At 35.4% G+C, this 20,941-nt stretch overlaps 2 protein-coding genes across 3 annotated transcripts in view; one reads left to right on the top strand and one right to left on the bottom strand.

The window, feature by feature from the left end:
- Window positions 1-5,924, top strand: part of LRRN3 (leucine rich repeat neuronal 3) — a 40,663-nt gene extending 34,739 nt beyond the window's left edge. Inside the window, exon 2 of the mRNA XM_065938725.1 lies at window positions 1,458-5,924. Within this exon, the coding sequence (XP_065794797.1) occupies window positions 1,817-3,943 (2,127 nt within the window). The 5' untranslated portion in view covers window positions 1,458-1,816 and the 3' untranslated portion in view covers window positions 3,944-5,924. The remainder of the gene's footprint in view (window positions 1-1,457) is intronic.
- IMMP2L (inner mitochondrial membrane peptidase subunit 2) overlaps window positions 1-20,941 on the bottom strand; it is a 924,620-nt gene that overhangs the window by 479,692 nt on the left and 423,987 nt on the right. The window lies entirely within an intron of this gene.

Raw genomic sequence — 20,941 nt, 5'->3', positions numbered from 1 at the left:
TGCAGGAAGAACTCACCAGCAGTCTAACAGGTGGAGTGAACATCTGAAAGTTGTGGGGTATTTTATAATACAGCACATATCAAAATTGCAACTTGATTTTGCAGTTGCTTATTATTACAACAAAGACATCAGTAACCCTTTAAAAGAAGGTATAGCTAAGTGTCTGTTTTACTGATGTGATAAAGTTACTTTTTAACTGCTGTAACTAATGGAATGTAAGTTATTTTCAGGGGATAATAAAACGGTCTAACATTAATCTGAATCTCAGCTAAGCATGACAATATACAAGTGCATCTACAGCAAGTTAGACAATCTTTTCAAAGACTACAAAATACAAGTCACTTTATACAGAGGAGACTTTGGAAAGAAGTATGAATGAAAATGGAAGCTGTGGTACATATACACCATGGAATATTACTCAGCCGTTAAAAAGAATTTATTTGAATCAGTTCTAATGAGATGGATGAAACTGGAGCCCATTATACAGAGTGAAGAAAGCCAGAAAGATAAAGAACATTACATTATACTAACACATATATATGGAATTTAGAAAGATGGTAACGATAACCCTATATGCAAAACAGAAAAAGAGACACAGAAGTACAGAACAGACTTTTGAACTCTGTGGGAGAAGGTGAGGGTGGGATGTTTCGAAAGAACACCATGTATATTGTCTATGGTGAAACAGATCACCAGCCCAGATGGGATGCATGAGACAAGTGCTGGGGCCTGGTGCACTGGGAAGACCCAGAGGAATCGGGTGGAGAGGGAGGTGGGAGGGGGGATTGGGTTGGGGAATATGTGTAACTCTATGGCTGACTCATATCAATGTATGACAAAACCCACTGAAATGCTGTGAAGTAATTAGCCTCCAACTAATAAAAATAAATAAATAAAAATTAAAAAAATAAAAGAAAAGAAAAGAAAATGGAAAATTCAGCTAAATACCACAATTTCTACATCATTTTATAATTTTGTTTCTAACTGTCTTCTCCTGGAAACCTGAGGAATCACAGTCTAACTCATTTGATTTTTAACTGAACAGCATTATTTATTTATTGTTTATTTATAACCTTTTAATTTTGCCTCTCTAAGAGAAAATAAAAAAGCCATCACTGAAAGGTTTTCTCCCCCCCCCACTGTAATTGTCAAATAGAATAACAAATAATAGCTTGTAATAACAAACAATAAAACAAGCAAAGATTTGAAAAACAGAAAAATTCTTTATGTTTAATGTAACTTAAGTCTTCTAAAGATACAGTTTCTCAGCCTGTCCAATGTCTGGGCCAATTACTACTAAGGGCAGTCATAACAGGGAATAAAGTCATCAAAACATATTGAATTAACTGTAAAGTAAGACTATTATATGTAAGAATCATAATTAGCTAATGGGTATTATATTTTTTCCTTTGGACTAATTGTTTTTCTTTTTTCTTTTATATTTTACTTTATTATAGTTAGCATCATGCTGCTATTCCTGCAAGTACTGAACAAGCATGGGATGTGAATATTATACTCCTAAATAAATGAATTGCCTAACTTTCTGTGACCATCTATACATACTCCATCTTCAAAAGTTAAATCCATATTCTATCATAAAGGAGACAGAAGCCTTTTCTCCAATATGCATGGCATTTCTGGACAATACAGCTGTGGCACTGGCACTTATTTCCATGAAGAAAATCTTTGCTGTTCTCTGGCATTCATCATTTGACAAAAGCAACTATTTTTTTTATCAATCAGCTCTTACTGATCTTACTAGCAGTGACCGTGGAATCCTTAAGGGCCCATTAAATTTCTGAAGAAGAAAGCTAAGATGAAGGACCTGCCACTCCAAATTCATGTGCTACTTGGCCTAGTTATCACTACCCTAGTACAAGCTGTAGATAAAAAAGCAGATTGCCCACAGTTATGTACATGTGAAATCCGGCCCTGGTTTACACCTCGATCCATTTATATGGAGGCATCTACAGTGGATTGTAATGATTTAGGTCTTTCAAATTTCCCAGCCAGACTGCCTGCTGACACACAGATTCTGCTACTACAGACTAACAATATTGCAAAAATTGAATACTCCATAGACTTTCCAGTAAACCTTACTGGCCTGGACTTATCTCAGAACAATTTATCTTCAGTCACCAACATTAATGTAAAAAAGATGCCTCAGCTTCTTTCTGTATACCTAGAAGAAAACAAACTTACTGAGCTGCCTGAAAAATGTCTGTCTGGACTAAGCAACTTACAAGAACTCTATATTAATCACAACTTGCTTTCTACAATTTCACCAGGAGCCTTTATTGGCCTACATAATCTTCTTCGACTTCATCTCAATTCAAACAGATTGCAGATGATCAACAGTAAGTGGTTTGAGGCTCTTCCCAATCTGGAGATTCTGATGATTGGGGAAAATCCAATCATCAGAATCAAAGATATGAACTTTAAGCCTCTTATCAATCTTCGAAGCCTGGTTATAGCTGGTATAAACCTCACAGAAATACCAGATAACGCCTTCGTTGGACTTGAAAACTTAGAAAGCATTTCTTTTTATGACAACAGGCTTATTAAAGTGCCCAATGTTGCTCTTCAAAAAGCAGTTAACCTCAAATTTTTGGATCTAAATAAAAATCCCATTAACAGAATACGGAGGGGAGATTTCAGCAATATGCTACACTTAAAAGAGTTGGGAATAAACAATATGCCTGAGTTGATTTCCATCGACAGTCTTGCTGTGGATAACTTGCCAGATTTAAGAAAAATAGAAGCTACTAACAACCCCAGGCTGTCTTACATCCACCCAAACGCATTTTTCCGGCTGCCCAAGCTGGAATCACTTATGCTCAACAGCAACGCCCTTAGCGCCCTGTACCAGGGTACGGTTGAGTCTCTGCCAAACCTCAAAGAAGTCAGCATACACAGCAATCCGATCAGATGTGACTGTGTCATCCGCTGGATTAATATGAACAAAACCAACATTCGATTTATGGAGCCAGAGTCACTGTTCTGTGTGGACCCGCCCGAATTCCAAGGCCAGAATGTGCGGCAGGTGCATTTTAGGGAAATGATGGAAATCTGTCTCCCTCTTATAGCTCCTGAGAGTTTTCCTTCCAACCTGGATTTAGAAGCTGGGAGTTATGTTTCCTTACACTGTAGAGCTACCGCAGAGCCACAGCCTGAAATCTACTGGGTAACACCTTCTGGTAAAAAACTCTTGCCGAATACTCTAACAGACAAGTTCTATGTCCATTCTGAAGGCACCCTTGACATAAGTGGCATCACCCCAGCAGAAGCGGGTATATATACCTGCATAGCAACTAACCTGGTGGGTGCTGACTTGAAGTCTGTTATGATCAAAGTGGATGGATCTCTTCCCCAGGATAACAATGGGTCCTTGAATATTAAAATAAAAGATGTTCAGGCTAATTCAGTTCTGGTGTCTTGGAAAGCAAGTTCTAAAATTCTCAAATCCAGTATTAAGTGGACAGCCTTTGTCAAGGCTGAGAATTCCCATGCGGCCCAAAGTGCGCGAATACCATCTGATGTCAAGGTGTATAATCTTACTCATCTGAACCCAGCAACTGAGTATAAGATTTGTATCGATATCCCTACCATATATCAAAAAAGCAGAAAACAATGTGTAAATGTTACCACAAAAGGTTTGGACCCTGATCAAAAACAGTATGAAAAGAATAACACCACAACATTTATGGCTTGCCTTGGAGGCTCTCTGGGGATTATTGGTGTGATATGTCTTTTCAGCTTCTTCTCTCAAGAAGTCAACTGTGATGGTGGGCATAACTATGTAAGGAATTACTTACAGAAACCAACTTTTGCATTCAATGAGCTTTATCCTCCTCTGATCAACCTCTGGGAAACAGGCAAAGAGAAAAGTACAGCACTGGAAGTAAAAGCAACTGTTATAGGCGTGCCAACTAACATGTCCTAAAAACAACCAACTCAATCTACTTCAAACAAAAAGTCAAAACTGTGGTTGTACTTTAAAAAAAAAAAAAAGGCAGAGAAATATTACTTTGTGGAAAGAAGTTTAAGCTTCACCAGTGCTGCTCCTGACCATGGACATATGTACAAGTTCAGCATTTTAATTAACTGGCTTCAAAGGGTACTGTGGCAACCAAATCAAATAAATCCGTTTTCTAGACCTTTCATGTAACTTTTCAGTCTGGACTACAGTTAAAGTGGACAAAAACATTTCTGTATTTTTTTTAAGTATATAAGAGTAGTTGAACTGAGCAATACCTCCTCCTGTGTTGTATTACACATATTAGCCACGAGTTTTTGCAGTGACCCGATAAACTTGAATTGACACGTGGTGTAATAAAATGGACAAATTCTGTAGAGTAGACACAGTGAGTATGTGGACCTCTTTTATAAGGAAAAATACATTTTGGATTAAAATCAGTTGCTTTTGTCTTGTTTTTGTTTCTAAATAAAGAATAATTTCTGGGAAATATCATCCGACCAGATATTTAAGTGACATTGTTTTCAAAAGTGTTTTTCTATAATGAAATTTGGAAGGCTAAGATTTAGACTTGTACTGGGTGATGTAACTACATATTTATAATGCACAACAATGGATCTTGGAAGGCACTTTATCAATATTGGACAGCAATAATAATATTGTACTTAACCCCTTATTGATAAATACAAATCCTCTAGGAAATTATGTATTCACTTAAAGATTTTCTTAACAAGAAGCTTTTGGACTGGATTTAATTATTAGGTTCATGTAATATAAACCCAATATTTAAGGAACTGAAAGTCTTATTTTAATAATTGGCAGTAACTCAATATTAGACTGCTTGCTTTGTAGAAAATATCACCAAATCTCATTAGGACTAACCTAGGTGTAATTTTCAAATCTTGTTGTGATTGTAAACAGTTAATGAGCTTCACTGCAATAACAAGCAAATGGTCTAATACTCTTCTATATTGCAAATACAGTAAGAAAACAATATATTCTATATGGCCCCCAAAGAAGCAGGTTTATATAATTGCATAGCAACTTATCCAGTTGGTATGGACTTAAAGATAGTTATGATCAAAGTGGATGGTTCTTTATCCCAGGAAAACAATAGATTTTAGAATTTTAGGAGACTATAATTTTCTGAGACTGGAATTTTTAAATGTTATCTTAAGATATACAGAATTGATAGTAGAAGAAGTTCCAGAGTTAAAGAGAAATTTTAGAGGACTGTTTTACTAATGAAAAGATTCTGAGACTAATTTAGAATAAAGCAAACAAAAAGAAAAAAGTGCAGTTCTCTATGACTATATTTAAGGCACCTAAAGGAATGCAACTTAAAAAATCAAGAATCACTGAAATACTAATATTTGTAATTTAGAATCTTATACAAAAAATACAAGAGTTTTACCTTAAAAAAAACTACCAAGATTTTTTAAGGTTTTAGTCATATTTACAAACAAAAATCCATAGTTCTACCCCAAAAAAATGTATCTATGTACAAATAAAACATCTTGAAACGATTAAAAAAAAACCCACCAACAGTAATAAGCCTTACTTTCTACATGCACATTTCTTATCTCTACAAGGCTTCCTTGTTAATTGCTGCTTTAACTGTTCATAATCAATTGCTTCACTGTTCTTATAGAAGCTTCCTTCCTATTACCAACATGTCACTGGCCTGTAAACATTTCTAGCACTGAAGTCATATCAATTTATTTGTTAATACTAGACATTTGCTTTTGTGATAGCACTAACAGTATCTAATTAAATCCAAGCTGTTAATGCAATGCTTGAAAGTAATTGTTATGAATTCTTTAATACAAAAGGACAAACTGTGTTAATTTTACCACAAACAAAATATGAAACTTGCTAATTCAGTGTGTTTCCCAAACACAAATTTTACAACCTGATGAATCACTATCACAGAGAGGCTGACATTAGAATTTATCAGCAAGACACGCTCATACATCACAAGAGGTTTCAGCACCATGGACAGAGCTTTTTAAGAGCCAGGCTATTTATCAAAAATATAGGAGCTGAAATATGACCTGATAGGATGCAGGTATTGTATAGGTCAGCAGGAACTTGCTTAGGTACCTTGTATATGTCTATCTGCATGAAGAACTATAACAAATATATGGGGAAGCTGAGAATCCATTTCAAGCTACATTTTTCTTAGAGAAATTGCAGTAAATACGTATTCTGAATAGATACCTTACAGTGAGCACAGAAATTAAGTATTTCTGTTACAGCTGAATAAATACAGATGCTCAAAGCAAATCATGATCCTATTTCCTTGCTCAAATTTTAATCTAAATTTCCAGTGAGGGGGAAAAAAAAGACATTTGCTTCAACAACAGAATGGCATTTCATACTTCCTATGTTACCTCCTAAAATTCACATAAAATTAACTAAGCACTGCACAGAGTACCCAATGCATGTAACTTAGAATTTGGTGATACCATATGAATACAAATGAAAACTTTGCCTATAATACATGAAACTAAAAAGTTTATATCTCTATGGATGCCAAATGGCCCCCTCACTTGGCATAAAAGGAAAACATTTTTTAGGAAAAAAAACAATAATTTATAAATTACACTACAAAATAAATCCCAAATTTTGGAAAACAAGAATGCCTAGTTGAATATAAAACTACATACAAACAATGTGGTGTAAAATGAGCAACTATCAACAAGGCCATGTAACAATATGTGACATATGACCAGTCATATGTGACCATTTTGCTTAGCAAGAAATGAAATAGATTTATGATACATAGATCAGTCCTTTAATACTTATCACAGTACTTAAATTTTATTCTAATTAGATTAAAAAATAAAGCAAAATTACATAACAGTAAGCATAATTTCAAAATTATAAATCCTTCATTCATTTAAATATATTTTATTTTATTTATATTCAATATATATGTATTGTATGGCTATTAGTCACTGGAAAAATAGAAGTGAACAGGACAAATTCACCACCATTAAGGGACTTCTATTCGACTGGACTACATTATGATAATGTGTCACTGCTTTCAAAAATACATGTTAACTGTTACCTAGTGGAGACCCAGTTTCAATCCACACCTTCACAGAATGGTTATATTAAGAAAATCAATTTTTTTCATTTGGTCTAAAATGTTTTATTTATCACATGTTGATATAGGAACTTAATTCTATTATTGCTCTTAATACACACACACTAGCCTAACACCATACTCAGACTAGTTAACATCAAGATGCTTGTCTACTTACCATAAATTATTTCAAAGCACAGAAACATAGATAACTATTATCTTTCCCCTATTTTCAACATAGATTGATTGCTCAAGAAATATGAGGAAGTTAAATTCAAGAAGGTAAATCTACCACTGCCAAAATGTTTAAGTATTTTATGAGGAAGACCAACTTACTCTATCCACTCTTTTAAAATCTTACAACAGCTATGAATAGCAATTTCATAGATTAGCCTTTTACATGAAAAATTAGAAGTGATAGGTGAGTAACCAATAAAGCAAATAACTAAAATTATATATCTCCTTTTAAAAATGTTCTCACAGCTATCACAAGTAGCTGAAAAGAATTCTCATTGTATATATAACTATCAAGAACATCTTTAGGTTCACTACAATGCTGACTTTCTAGGAGATGAGGAATTATTAATAGTAATTATATTGTGGCTACATGTCCTTTGATTCATTCTCTGTCTTTCTGTATCTCTGTAAATTGCCAAAACAAATTCTAACAAATAGGTTCAAAGTTTTTTTTTTTTTCAAAGAATATGGTTATCACAGGTAATTTAGAATATCAAACACCCCAAATGGTCATCTGGGAATAAATCTAAACAGAAAGACTAAAATGATTTTCTCTTTAAATGTTAAAAAGAAATTAAATTTTCTCTTTAAATTTTCAGGCATAGTTTTGCAGTCTTTAATCATTATAATATTATTTTACTGCAACAAATGAATTGCTAATTAGGCTGTTGCTTAGGAGTATGGCAGTATTATACTGGAAAGAAATAGCCATGAAGCAAAATCAAAAACAGCCTAGAATCAAAATGCTATAATCAGTATCATGGAGGTCTGGAAAAAGAAAGACTCTTACTCTAATTTCAATACAATAGTGACCACGTCTCTGTGTTAATTTGAAAAGAGAGAACTTTACCTATTGTTAAGGGTGACCACCAACTTGATTTATATTATTTCTCTGAGGCAAGGGAAAAATAAAACACTGTTTATCCACAGAAATACAATGGAAAAATCTGAGTTAATTTTTATTTCCATGGTCTGTATATCCACTAAAGTAACCAAAATTAAAATACAAATTTTAATTCCAACTAAAATATTAAAGTATTAAAATACTTTAAATTCTAATAAGTATTAAAATACAAACTTTAAAGAATAGTAGTCTAGTAAAATATAAATTATTACCAAAATCTGGCCTAAACATTCCATTAATGATATAGCAAAGGTCCTCTTGAATTGACTAGGAAGCATTCAGCATTCTCAAGTGAGAAGACACATGAAATTTGGAACACATGAAAAGGACACGTTTCCTTTTTATTCCTACTGAAAATAGACAAACCCATATAGATATGGATTCACTTACGCTAGTTCAGTTACACATACATCAGAGAACACTTAGCTTATCTTCGAAAAAAGCCACATGGTCAATATCAAATAAGGGGTTAGGTAAAGCACAGATACATTGATATATAGCTTTCTTTTAAAAGTAAAGTGAGGTATTTAAGTAAGTAATGACTTAAGAACAAATTTATCACATATAACTTCCATATTAGTGTAATGTGGTCCAGAATAACAAAGCATAAAAAAATGAATTGTAGCTGACCTCAGCAAGCCTTTCAGAAGGATGAATTGTTATGGCATTTGAAGTTTTCACAGTGCTTAGTGTGTATATCTTTTCTAATTCTGATATATTTTCAAGAAACTAATGGAATTCTGTGACCATTTTAAGAAAAATCCAGCTTATCACTAAAACATATGGTTCAGTGTCTGAAGGTGTTGATTCAACATTCAGTTGTGATATTCATTTACAATGTTTACCAGCCTCTGGAACAAACAATGGAGTAAACCTTGGACATAAATTGACCCTCCTAATCCTAGAATAGAGAGAATCAGACAGTAATAAAATAACCTCCCTGTCATCTGTGGTAACAGATTCAAGGTTGATAAAGACAAATAGTTCTTAAACCAACAGAGATGTCATTATTAAAGGAATGATCAAAGAACTTACCTTACCTGCAGGTCAAGAAGCAATGGTTAGAACCAGACATGGATCAACAGACTGGACCAAATTGGAAAAGGAGTATGTCAGGGCTTATTTACCTCATATGTAGAGTGCATCATGCAAAATACTGGGCTGGATGAAGCACAAGCTGGAATCAAGATTGTCGAGAGAAATACCAACAACTCAGATATGCAGATGATACCACCCTTATGGCAGAAAGTGAAGAACTAAAGAGCATCTTGATGAAAGTGAAAAGGGAGAGTGAAAAGGCTGGCTTAAAACTGAACAGTCAAAATGAAGATCATGGCAACTGATCCCATCACTTCATGGCAAATAGATGGGGAAACAAGAAAAACAGTGACAGACTTTATTTTCTTGGGCTCAAAAATCACTGCAGATGGTGACTGCATTCATGAAATTAAAAGATGTTTGCTCCTTGGAAGAAAAGCTATGACCAACCTAGACAGCAATTAAAAAGCAGAGACATTACTTAGCAAAGGTCCATATAATCAAAATTATGGTTTTTCTAGTAGTCATGTATGGATGTAAGAGTTGGACCATAAAGTAAGCTGAGCGTCAAACAATTGATGCTTTTTGAACTGTGATGTTGGAAAAGACTTGAGAGTCCCTTTGACTGCTAGGAGATCCAACCAGTCCATCCTAAAGTAAATCATCCCTGAATATTCACTGGACTGATGCTGAAGCTGAAACTCCAATACTTTGGCCACCTGATGTGAAGAACTGATTCATTGGAAAAGACCCAGATGCTTGGAAAGATTGAAGGCAAGAGGAGAAGGGGATGACAGAGGATGAGGTGTTTGAATGGTATCACCAACTCGATGGACGTGAGTTTGAGCAAGTCCCAGGAGTTGGCAATGGACAGGAAAGCCTGACATGTTGCTGTCCATGGGATCACAAAGAGTCGGACACGACTGAGTGACTGAACTAACTGATGTTCAAAGACACCAAAAGAGTTCTTAAAAGAATACTACATAACACTGAAGTTCACTATCAAAACTGGGATTAAAGACATATCTCTGGTAAATATCCCTTTAATAATGATTACAGAAAGGAGTCAAATGTTTAAGAAAAGAACCAAAAATCATGTCTAGAAATAACGTTTTAAGGTTTCTGGAATTCCCATCCCTGTTTCTTAGGTAGCTGCCAAACAAACCAACATTCATATATTGATATGATTTTCATATTAAATTCCTTATTTTATTAGAGTTAATAAAACATATTTATATATAAAATGTATTAATTTATATGATTATGTGATTCTAACTAACCAACCCAAACCTTTGAGTATAAAAATAAGAGCCCTTCAATAGAGAAAAGAATCCACCTGCAATGCAGGATACCTGGGTTCAATCCCTGGGTTGGGAAAATCCCCTGAAGAAAGGAAAGGCTACCCACTCCAGGATTCTGGCCTGGAGAATTCCATGGACTGTGTGGTCCATGGTGTCACAGAGTTGGACATGACTGAGCAACTTTCACTTCACTTCACTCAATAGAGAAAAGATCAAAAGTAGGAAAAAAATCATCTATTTCTTTCTTCTATCAAAATCCTAATATCCATGCATTCATAGAGATTTAATAGGTTGCATTGAAAAATTCAGTTACATCAAAAACAATTGTGTCAGGGTAAGGGATGTTAGGTTTTTCAAACAATGGATTATGTGCATCTCAGTCCAGGATCAGGCCTGAAATCACAATGTGATGCTTGAGAGATTTTCCTGGCAGATATAGTGTATAGCAACTAATGGAAATATCATTAAAAACATTATTGCATTTGAACAGGTATACATTCATAGTTCCTTGAGTAGCAAGATAAAAACTAGAAAGGAATACCACGTCCTGAATGGTGAATATGTACCATACTAAAAATGTGCTACGGTCATAATAAATCCACTCTGGATCTAAAGGAGAAGCGGTGTGGGGAAAATGAACATTTACCATCTTTCTATGTATCATGCATATTGACAGATATACAGGTTCACTCTCCTGCTGTGTCTCCATGTTTATATTCCTCTGTCTCTGTCTCTGTCCCTGTCTCTCTCTCTCTCTCTCACACACACACACACACATATTTACATTGATTCAGTTTTCACGAAATACTTGTGGGTTCAGCACTAACACTCCCACTTTATAAATCATTCTCAGAGAAGTAATTTTCTCTCCCAAGATAATAACAATATAGATCAGAAAAAAATAAACAAAAGACATAATATCATGTGAAAAAGTAACAGTCAGATACTTTTTTGGCATGCCATAACCCACAAAAATAACTAAAAGATAGATTTGGGGAGGGACTACATATAAATAGTATATCAGATTCATTAATTGTGCTTATCATCTAACTACTCCATAAATATATTCATTTTCATATTCCTATCTCAGTTTTGCATGAGCAATTGGTGTAAAGGGCTCCAATTTGCCAACTGTGTTACTGCTTGCCAAAGATAGGCTGTGAGCACTGGTTTATCAACCACACATACACAAACCAAAACCCAAAGACCTGTATTTATTCTTATAAATTAAACTATTAAGTCAGCATATTCACTAAGTACTCACTGGCTGAAAGATACTTCTGTGGCTTTGCTGTTGCTTAGTTGTTGTTAAGTCATGTCCTACTCTTTTGTGGCCCCATCAACTGCAGCCCACCAGGCTCCTCTGTCCATGGGATTTCCCAGACAAGAATACTGGAGTGCGTTGCCACTTCCTTCTCCAGGGAATCTTCCTGATCCTGGGAGGAAACTCACATCTACTTCATGGCAGGCGGAATATTTACCACTGAACCACCTGCAAAGCCTGAAAGGTATTTTAGGGACTTATAAAAGACCTTTCTATAATTATTTCCATGCATCCATTTCATGATCCTATGTATAGTCCTCTTTTTCTATCCCATTACAGAAAATAACTGAAAAATAGTCAGTTACCTGTTTTATCTGCTTTCTGACTCTAGCTTAGGTTTGTAATACATGATAACTCAGACAACATCACCCTTACGACAGAAAGTGAAGAACTAAAGAGCCTCTTGAGGAAAGTGAAAGAGGAGAGTGAAAAAGTTGGCTTAAAGCTCAACATTCAGAAAACTAAGATCATGGCATCTGGTCCCATCACTTCATGGCAAATAGGGAAATAGTGGAAACAGTGGCTGACTTTATTTTGGGGGGGCTCCAAAATCACTGCAGATGGTGATTGCAGTCATGAAATTAAAAGACGCTTACTCCTTGGAAGGAAAGTTATGACCAACCTAGACAGCATATTAAAAAGCAGAGATGTCACTTTGTCAACAAAGGTCTGTCTAGTCAAGGCTATGGTTTTTCCAGTGGTCATGTATGGATGTGAGAGTTGGACTATAAAGCTGAGCGCCGAAGAATTGATGCTTTTTGAACTGTGGTGTTGGAGAAGACTCTTGAGAGTCCCTTGGACTGCAAGGAGTTCCAACCAGTCCATCCTAAAGCAGATCAGTCCTGGGTGTTCATTGGAATGACTGATGTTGAAGCTGAAACTCCAATACTTTGGCCACCTGATGCAAAGTGCTGACTCATTTGAAAAGATCCTGATGCTGGGAAAGATTGAGGACAGGAGGGGAAGGGGATGACAGAGGATGAGATGGTTGGATGACATCACCAACTCGATGGACGTGAGTTTGAGTAAGCTCCGGCAGTTGGTGATGGATACGGAGGCCTGGCGTGCTGTGGTTCATGGGGTCGCAAAGAGTCAGACATGACTGAGCGACTGAACTGAACTGAACATGATAACTCTGACCTTGAAGGGAGGTACACATAGAATAAAGCTTAAAGGGGAAATCTTTTCAACTTTCTGCCAACATGCCCATCTTCATGTATATTGATGTCATAAACATCTGCAGCTTAGGGGTTATAAGTAAATGGACTCTGACAGAGTTTAGTTTAGCTTTGCTGGACAAGTTGTAGTCTATTACATACCTCAGGTTCTGAGGAGTTCTAACACATGAATTGGGATTTATGAATTGGTTCTGAGGAGTTCTAATAAAGAATTTGTTCTAGGGGGTTAAAAGCTACTTAACATAGATTAGGGAATGCGGATTATTTATTGATAAATGGGGCAGCAAAAAATATTAAACAAAAACTTGACACTATCAATTTTAACCATGAGATTAAAATCTTCAGATGTCCATTTATGAAGTGGATATTCTGTATGTCCCAGTGGAAGAAATAAAGTGATTCATTAAAACAAGTGAACATTTGCATAGCTTAGTGAGCTTCCATGGAGTTAAACTGACAGGCAGATTTTATATGTGGAGAAGTATCTCAGAAATTTAATGAGCACCAATTATGCTTGCAAATATATCAAAGTCACTATGCTGAACCATTTCTCATTCTACAGATACCGCTCCACTTTGATTTTTTTTTTTAATGAATCATTTGTATGTAAGAACTCCTTTGCTACTACAACAATAGCAAACTTTCTAAACAGAGAAGGTGTGACCCATGCTTTCATTCATACATGAATCTTACCCATGCACTCTTCATTTTTTGAGGATCTGCTATGTGCCAGAATTGGTATTAACTACTAGAGATGCAATATTGCCTATGATAGACAAATTCCCTGACATTATAAAACTTATAACCTATAGGTAGATACCAACAAATGAATCTGGTAATTGCAATATAGGTTAATAAAAATATGATAGGCATGGGGATAGCTTACACATACGTTGGGGTATGGATTATTATAAAGAAGGCAAGAAAGGGTTCTAACAACTAAAACTGCCTTTACACAATCCCCCAATTAAAGAGCAGAGGAATGCTGGGAACAGGCTAGGACGGTGTAAAGATCACAACAGGCTGAGGATTTTGAATAGCAACAGCATGCTGAGAAGCTGGGAGAAAGTTCTAAGAAGGAAAAAAGGCTGGAGCTAGCTTCAAAAAGACAGATGAAGATATGGGTTAAAAAAAAAAATCAAACCTTATTTGGTGCCAAACATGGTGGAAACTAATATTCCGGGGCAAAAGCTTTGGCCAAATTTAAAACACCGGAACTAACTTATAAAGTTACAAATGATAGCTTTTCATGTTTCTCTCCTCTCTCCCTCTATAACAAAGCCACAGTTTCTCATCCAGTGCCCTTCTTAGTCCTCCATAGCCGGGAGTATTGAGAAGACGTGGGAAATAAAAGAGAAAAGTAAGCAGAGATACAGGAACACTCTCTGTACTACTCCTCAGGTCTCCCTAATCTGAAACCATACATATACACGCAGTGTCTCTCTCAAGACACAAGCACACACTCAGGCACACAATATTCATGTTCAGAGGAAGTATCGTCCATTAGATGCAAGGTATCCTACTTTCAGATATTAAAAAAATACACCTTCTCTGAAATTAACAAAGAGTCAAAATGTTACTACAGACCTCCACTGTTTCCCTAAGAACAAATAAATGAAAGTCAGTTTTGTACACAGAAACCCATGTAATTTAAAATTAGGGTTTATGTGTTTGAATTTAAGACCAATATAGTTCTATTTCTACTATCAGTTATATTTCTCAGAAATTTCACAGATATGTTACATATAGTTTAATAAGAATAAAAACAGATTTAGGAACACCAGGAAATAACAGTGGTCTCAATTCAATGGAATATGTTTTCTACCATATCATACACAGTTCTAACTGGATCACATATATATCACTTTCCTCAGATAATATAAAAAAGAATTACTCTCTTATATGTTTCCAGTTGAGACCCTGAACTCAAAATAACTTAAAGTAAGAAAGAGCATTGTAGGTAGAAACACTGACCTACATGAATTGGACACTCATTCTATAGCTGAGCATTCTTGAGAAAATTTTATGAAGATTGTCTAATACAAGTCTAATCTATATTACTATAAAACTGAATTATGTCAATAAATTAAAGTTCAACCTTGAAGATGTACTTAAAATTTAAGAGGAAGTAAACATTAATAGGCATAGACGTAATAAATATAAAATATAAGCATTAGCATAAAATTTCAGAAATAGTTTTGCTATTAAATTTTGGGGAACTGTGATACAAAGACTACTAAGTTAGTTACTTTTCAATCCTTAAATATCTTTTGTTTGAAAACTTTTTTGGAAGTTCTTACCTGAAAATGATGGGAATATTCCAAACATAAAATGAAATGGGTAAAAACACATCTATCTTCCCATGATATTTTAAGTATTTCTGGATATGCCCAGAAAGACTTCCAAACACTCTGAAGTGAGCTCCTAATTATGAAGAGGACAACAACTCGCCCTGGTGAAGGTGGCTGTTTCATTTCACTCTGCTATGGATAACAGAGAAGAGCCACATAGTCTTTAAACAAAATGATACTAAATAAGTGTAATGACAGAGTGAGGTTTGTTTGATTGATAAGAGTAAACTCTGCCCCAGTGCTAGCCTGTAGTACTCAGGCCAACTGTTTTTCAGTGTGAATACTCATGCTGGGTAATAATATGTATGTGGCTCAACACAAACTCTCATCTCATTCTGGAAAAAATAAGTCAAGTTTTAGTTTCACAGAAATCAGAAAGTGTGAAATACTAGAAGCTTTATGAGATTAGTAGCCCCAGACGTTGGAACTAAAGTTATAATCTTAAATTTATGAAGACATCATAAATCTCTGATTACATATTTGTCAAGTACTTTTTAGACATAAGATATTTTTTTAAAAAAAGATATTTTCATGTGCATTATGAATTATATGTATTATGTATAGTCTGGCATTTGAATATATCATCCATAGCTACTCTGATGTTATAAAAATTATGCTAGCCTACTTTGATGAATTATTGGTCCCAGCAATGGATATATTAAAAAAAATTGTTATCAAATTTGAAAACCCATTGTATCTTTCTCCTGATCCCAAGTGAACACTGTTAAACACCTGTGGGTACCTTTCACAGTGGCAATCAGCTTATCAATAAAGATTTTTGCTATAGTGGGAAAAGCCAACCCTATAATCTTTAAATAACCTGGTGTCAGAAAGGAGTTTTTATAGTAAATCTCTCCTAAATATCTCCTTGATTTGAAATTCCAAACTTATCATAATGTCAGATTATTCTTTAAAATACTTTAAAGTACATAATTTTATATCATTTTACCTTAATATGTTTTATTACTAAAGTAACATGTAGTTATTACATAAAATCAAAAAAATTCAGAAAAGAGAGCCCCGTATTCTTCATGTTTCCCTCTTACAAAAACCTGCCATTCTATTTTTCACGAAGGTTATAGTATCTGTGACTCTACTACCTTCACTTTTAGTACAGACTAGAGGTGCCCAGTGGAGAAGGCAATGGCACCCCACTCCAGTACTCTTGCCTGGAAAATCCCATGGACAGAGGAGCCTGGTAGGCTGCGGTCCATGGGGTCGCTAAGAGTCGGACACGACTTAAGCAACTTAGCAGCAGCAGCAGCAGAAGTGCCCAGACTGGAAAAGTGCCATGAACAACTTCTAGTCTCGGGATGAACGATGACTTCACTGTTCACTCCATCATCTCCTCACCCAGCCCCCAAATCTCTCAATGATAGGACTGACAGATGCTACCATCTTCCTTATATCAGTCCCTTATATAGCAGCCTATTGCATTTTTGTCAAGCTTTAGGAGTAAAAAGTTTTTATGCTCATATTCAACTGAGAATTCCCTTCTTTCTAGTTTTTATCAGTTTTCTTTTAGGACACAAAAAAGGAATGAATATAATATATGTACTACAGGGCAGCCTGCAAAGCTGATCATGCTATCGTGTCTCTATGTTCTTTGCTCCACACTGAAGAAGTCTATATCCTTAAAGCTATTCAGGTCACTCTATTATGGAGATGATACAAGTTATTAAAGTCTTTCTTCAAATATAGTACCAGAAACAGAACATGCCCAGCTAGGTGTCCTAAGTGTCCTAAGCTCTCTGCATTTAGTTGGGGAGCAGTATTAACAAAATTCCTGCATTAGTCTCAATTGAGAGCAGTGCTAGCTCTAGGTAGTCAAGAGTCATCATTTCTGATGCCAAGTCTGGTAGTTGGCAACACCACCAATACATCATCACCAGCATTTAGTAAATGGTAAGGGGTTTCCCTGATGCTAGGAGGGATTGGAGGCAGGAGAAGAAGGGGACGACAGAGGTGAGATGGCTGGATGGCATCACTGACTCCATGGACATGAGATTGAGTAAGCTCCGGGAGTTGGTGAGGGACAGGGAGGCCTGACGTGCTGCAATTCATAGGGTCGCAACGAGTCAGAAACGACTGAGTGAGTGAACTGAAATGAACTGAACTGTAAACTTTGGAATTTATCATATAAACTGATATCATCTCTTAGATAAGAGTCACAAAGGAGGTGGTAAAAGTGAGTAGTAATATGATAACTTAATTAACATCAGCAATTATCATGTCAACTTAAAAACAGTCACAACCTAAATGTTGAGAGTTGTTTAACTCAGTAGAATTTTTAGGACTTTAAGCCTGGGAGACAGCACCTCAAGTGACCCTGAGAGAACTGTTCTGAGGAGGTGGAGGGAGGGAGTCAAGTTATACAGAAATTTGTAACAAACGGCAAGTAGTCTGAATATCAATAATGTTTTGTGAATTAAAGAAAACCAGATATCCCAAGTTAAGGAATTCAGCACTTTTCTATGCATGGGAAGACGTAGAAGCCCAGGCTCACTGAAATTATGCCTATCATATATTCCTTTCACATGTATCTCAGCTGTCTGGGGCCAGCATCTTGAGTTTTTCACATCCTGTGTTCCTCAGTGCTCACCACAGGGAGTGGCTGCAGCGGTGGCCGCCTCATCACAGGTGTTATTCTCCTTCATGGGTGCCCTGAGGGCTCAGGAAGTCGCATCTGGAGGGTGAAAATCACTGAAGACGGTGACATCCTTGTTTACTGAAAAGGCAGGAATACTGCTTTTCTCAATCGTAATAGCAGAAAATGAAGAATCTCTGTAGTTAGAAATAGTATTTTATTGATAGCATACTTTTAGAAGTAAAGCCTGACACAAACTGAGAAACTGAAAACATGAACAGAGCAAGTGTACCTCCTTGATGCCATGGTCATTAGAGAAACTGAGAATTACAAGACTTTCAGTCACCACAAAAAAGACAATCCCCAAAAGAAAACTAAAGAAAGGTATTCCAACACATCAATGTTATTTCATTGCTTTAACTTACTTACAGTAATCTAACCCCATCATGAGTTAAGAGGATACTGAGGAAGAAATTATAGATGAGAATAAGTAAAGTTGTTTTTGTTTAGCTATTGAATTCTAAACTTGTTTTTAATTGTGTTCCATATTAAAGTAAATATAATACATTGTGACACGCACATAAACAAAATGTAAGTTTCGTGAAAAGAATTCTAGCTGTGCAATTCAAACTCAGTATATTTTCTATTCTAGTTGTTTTTTTAATTAAAAAAATGTTGAATGATCTATTAATTGATTTTATTAACTACCAGGTGGTTATAACTTGCAATTGGAAAAACATTAAACACCTACTAGTACCCATGGTTAGAAATAAGTCATAAATCAAGAATTATCTATGGAATTGACATTTAGCTCCTCTTTTTATAGTTATTAGTTCTAAGTTTAATTTTGTTTCTTCATTTCAAGATAATAAGGGAAAAGGAGAAGAGAGGAAAAGATGGCAATGGCAGCTATTGAAAGGTTGCTATGCAAAGGGATGGGGGAGGGAAGAGCAGGTTACATACACATTGAGGCTCAGAAAAGTTTAATAACTTGCCCGAGGAAGGGTTGGGTTTAAAACCTGAACCAAACTTTGTAATTTTTACATGGATTAGAGAATAGTCTAAAGGAATATAGTTAATATTTCTAAAATGCATCTGTCGAATAATATTGTACCAAAAAACTCTTAAAGGGCCGGAAAAAAAAAATCTTAAAATAATTAAATCAGTATATTACCAGATAAACTTCGTATAGATTTCTAAAAATGAATGCATGCTGGTAGATTGCCTGGCTATCCCTGGGAATGTTTTCCTGAGTTCCATTCAAGGAGGAGCGGTGCATTCATTTCCTAGGACTGCCACAAGAAAATACCACACAGCCTTCTACTCTTTGTCTATACCCAAATCTTCCAGCTTCTCTTATAAAGTATCATTCATTGGACTAATTTGATTACATCTGCAAAGACCTTATTTACATTTACAGGTACTGGGGTTAGGATTTAAATATATCTTTTCTAGGGACACAATTCAATCCACTGCAAGCAGATAGAAATGGATAAATCTAGGATGTGAACTAAGTAACTCTTGTCAAAATTTGAAAGTTGTAAAGAGATAGGGGGTAGGTTCAACTTTGAAGGGCAATAAGGTATGGGTAAAATACAGTGAAACTTAATCTTGGTTCTTTGATAACATTTACAATGGTATGACAAACATGCAAAGCATAATAAAGTTCAATTAATTTTCAAGAAGGATTCATTCTATGTTCAATTTATATTAATTAGCATGCTGAAAGAGCCATTTAGATGCCTTATTAAATTTTTTTTTCTGTTTTAAGTAAGGAATTTTAAAATCTTTGTTTATTCAGTTGCTGATCATCCATTTCACCATTTCCTAATCATGGCAAAAAAAAAAAAAAAAGATGTTAAGCTAGAATTACAATTTTCCATCATTCAAAACAAAACTTATACAAAATACTGGCACGTAGCTTTATATACTTCGGAAGATCAAATTTTTTTTTTTTTTCCATTTCACACTTTCAGACCACATTGCTCAAAATAAGAAAAGGCAAATGTAATCAAGCTTGATAAGCCAAGACACAGGCAAATGATAGGAAAAAAAATTTGATTTGAGGAGTAAAGATATTAAATTACCACCTCAATGCTGTGAATAATAAAAGCACAGCATCAAAAGCAGCTCAGTTACTAAGACCAAGAGGTATTTCAACAGCTTTCCCAAAGATCAGAAGTCAGGGTTGAAATTCTGTGAGAACTTTAATATGAATGAGTTAAGAAAGTATACTTTTAAAAATCTCACTTCGAAATACAGTTGGAAAACAGATGGATTCACTGCACCTTTGTATAAACCTACTTTAAAATACAAAACTGTACTCCATTCATTCTTTTCAATGTATCTGGTGAATGTGGAAAATGTCACATTGCCTAGAGTAACCCTGATGCCTGTGTTCTGCTGGAGGAAACAAGATCCCTCTGGCTAAAGGTTCTCCTTGCTTTTGTCTGTTCAGCACTAGCACAAGTAGGGTGACAGTCTCATAAAGAAAATACCCAAAGGCACTCACTCTGCCCAGTGACTTGGCATCTCTCCAGCACTGATACGTCATGCCCTACATTAACGGCTGGTGCCAGAGGACCAAAGAAAGAGGGAAATAGTGAGCCTCTCTGTTTATTTGTGGTAGGCACTTTTTTATTACTTGGCAATATAATTCATTGCTCTTTATATAAATGCTAACCCATCTTAAATTTTAATAGTCACCCATAAACAAACAAACGATATCCCTTGTTCCAAGTTAGGTGTAACTTAGAGATGGAAAACCCTGCAAAGTGACTTTCAGTATATTAAAATAGTCCAGAAGGAAAAGTGGAACATAGCTAGAAAAAGATGAGAGATAAGAGATAACTTATTTGTAAAACCCTTTATGGCAAAAGAGAACGGCCTGCATCTATGTTTTAGGGGGAAAAAAAAAATCTTGAAAGATAGGATGCATTCAAGTACCACAAATA

The sequence above is a fragment of the Muntiacus reevesi genome, chromosome 6 (assembly GCF_963930625.1).
Source record: "Muntiacus reevesi chromosome 6, mMunRee1.1, whole genome shotgun sequence".
Lineage (NCBI taxonomy): Eukaryota > Metazoa > Chordata > Mammalia > Artiodactyla > Cervidae > Muntiacus > Muntiacus reevesi.
This window is presented reverse-complemented; position numbering and strand designations above follow the sequence as displayed.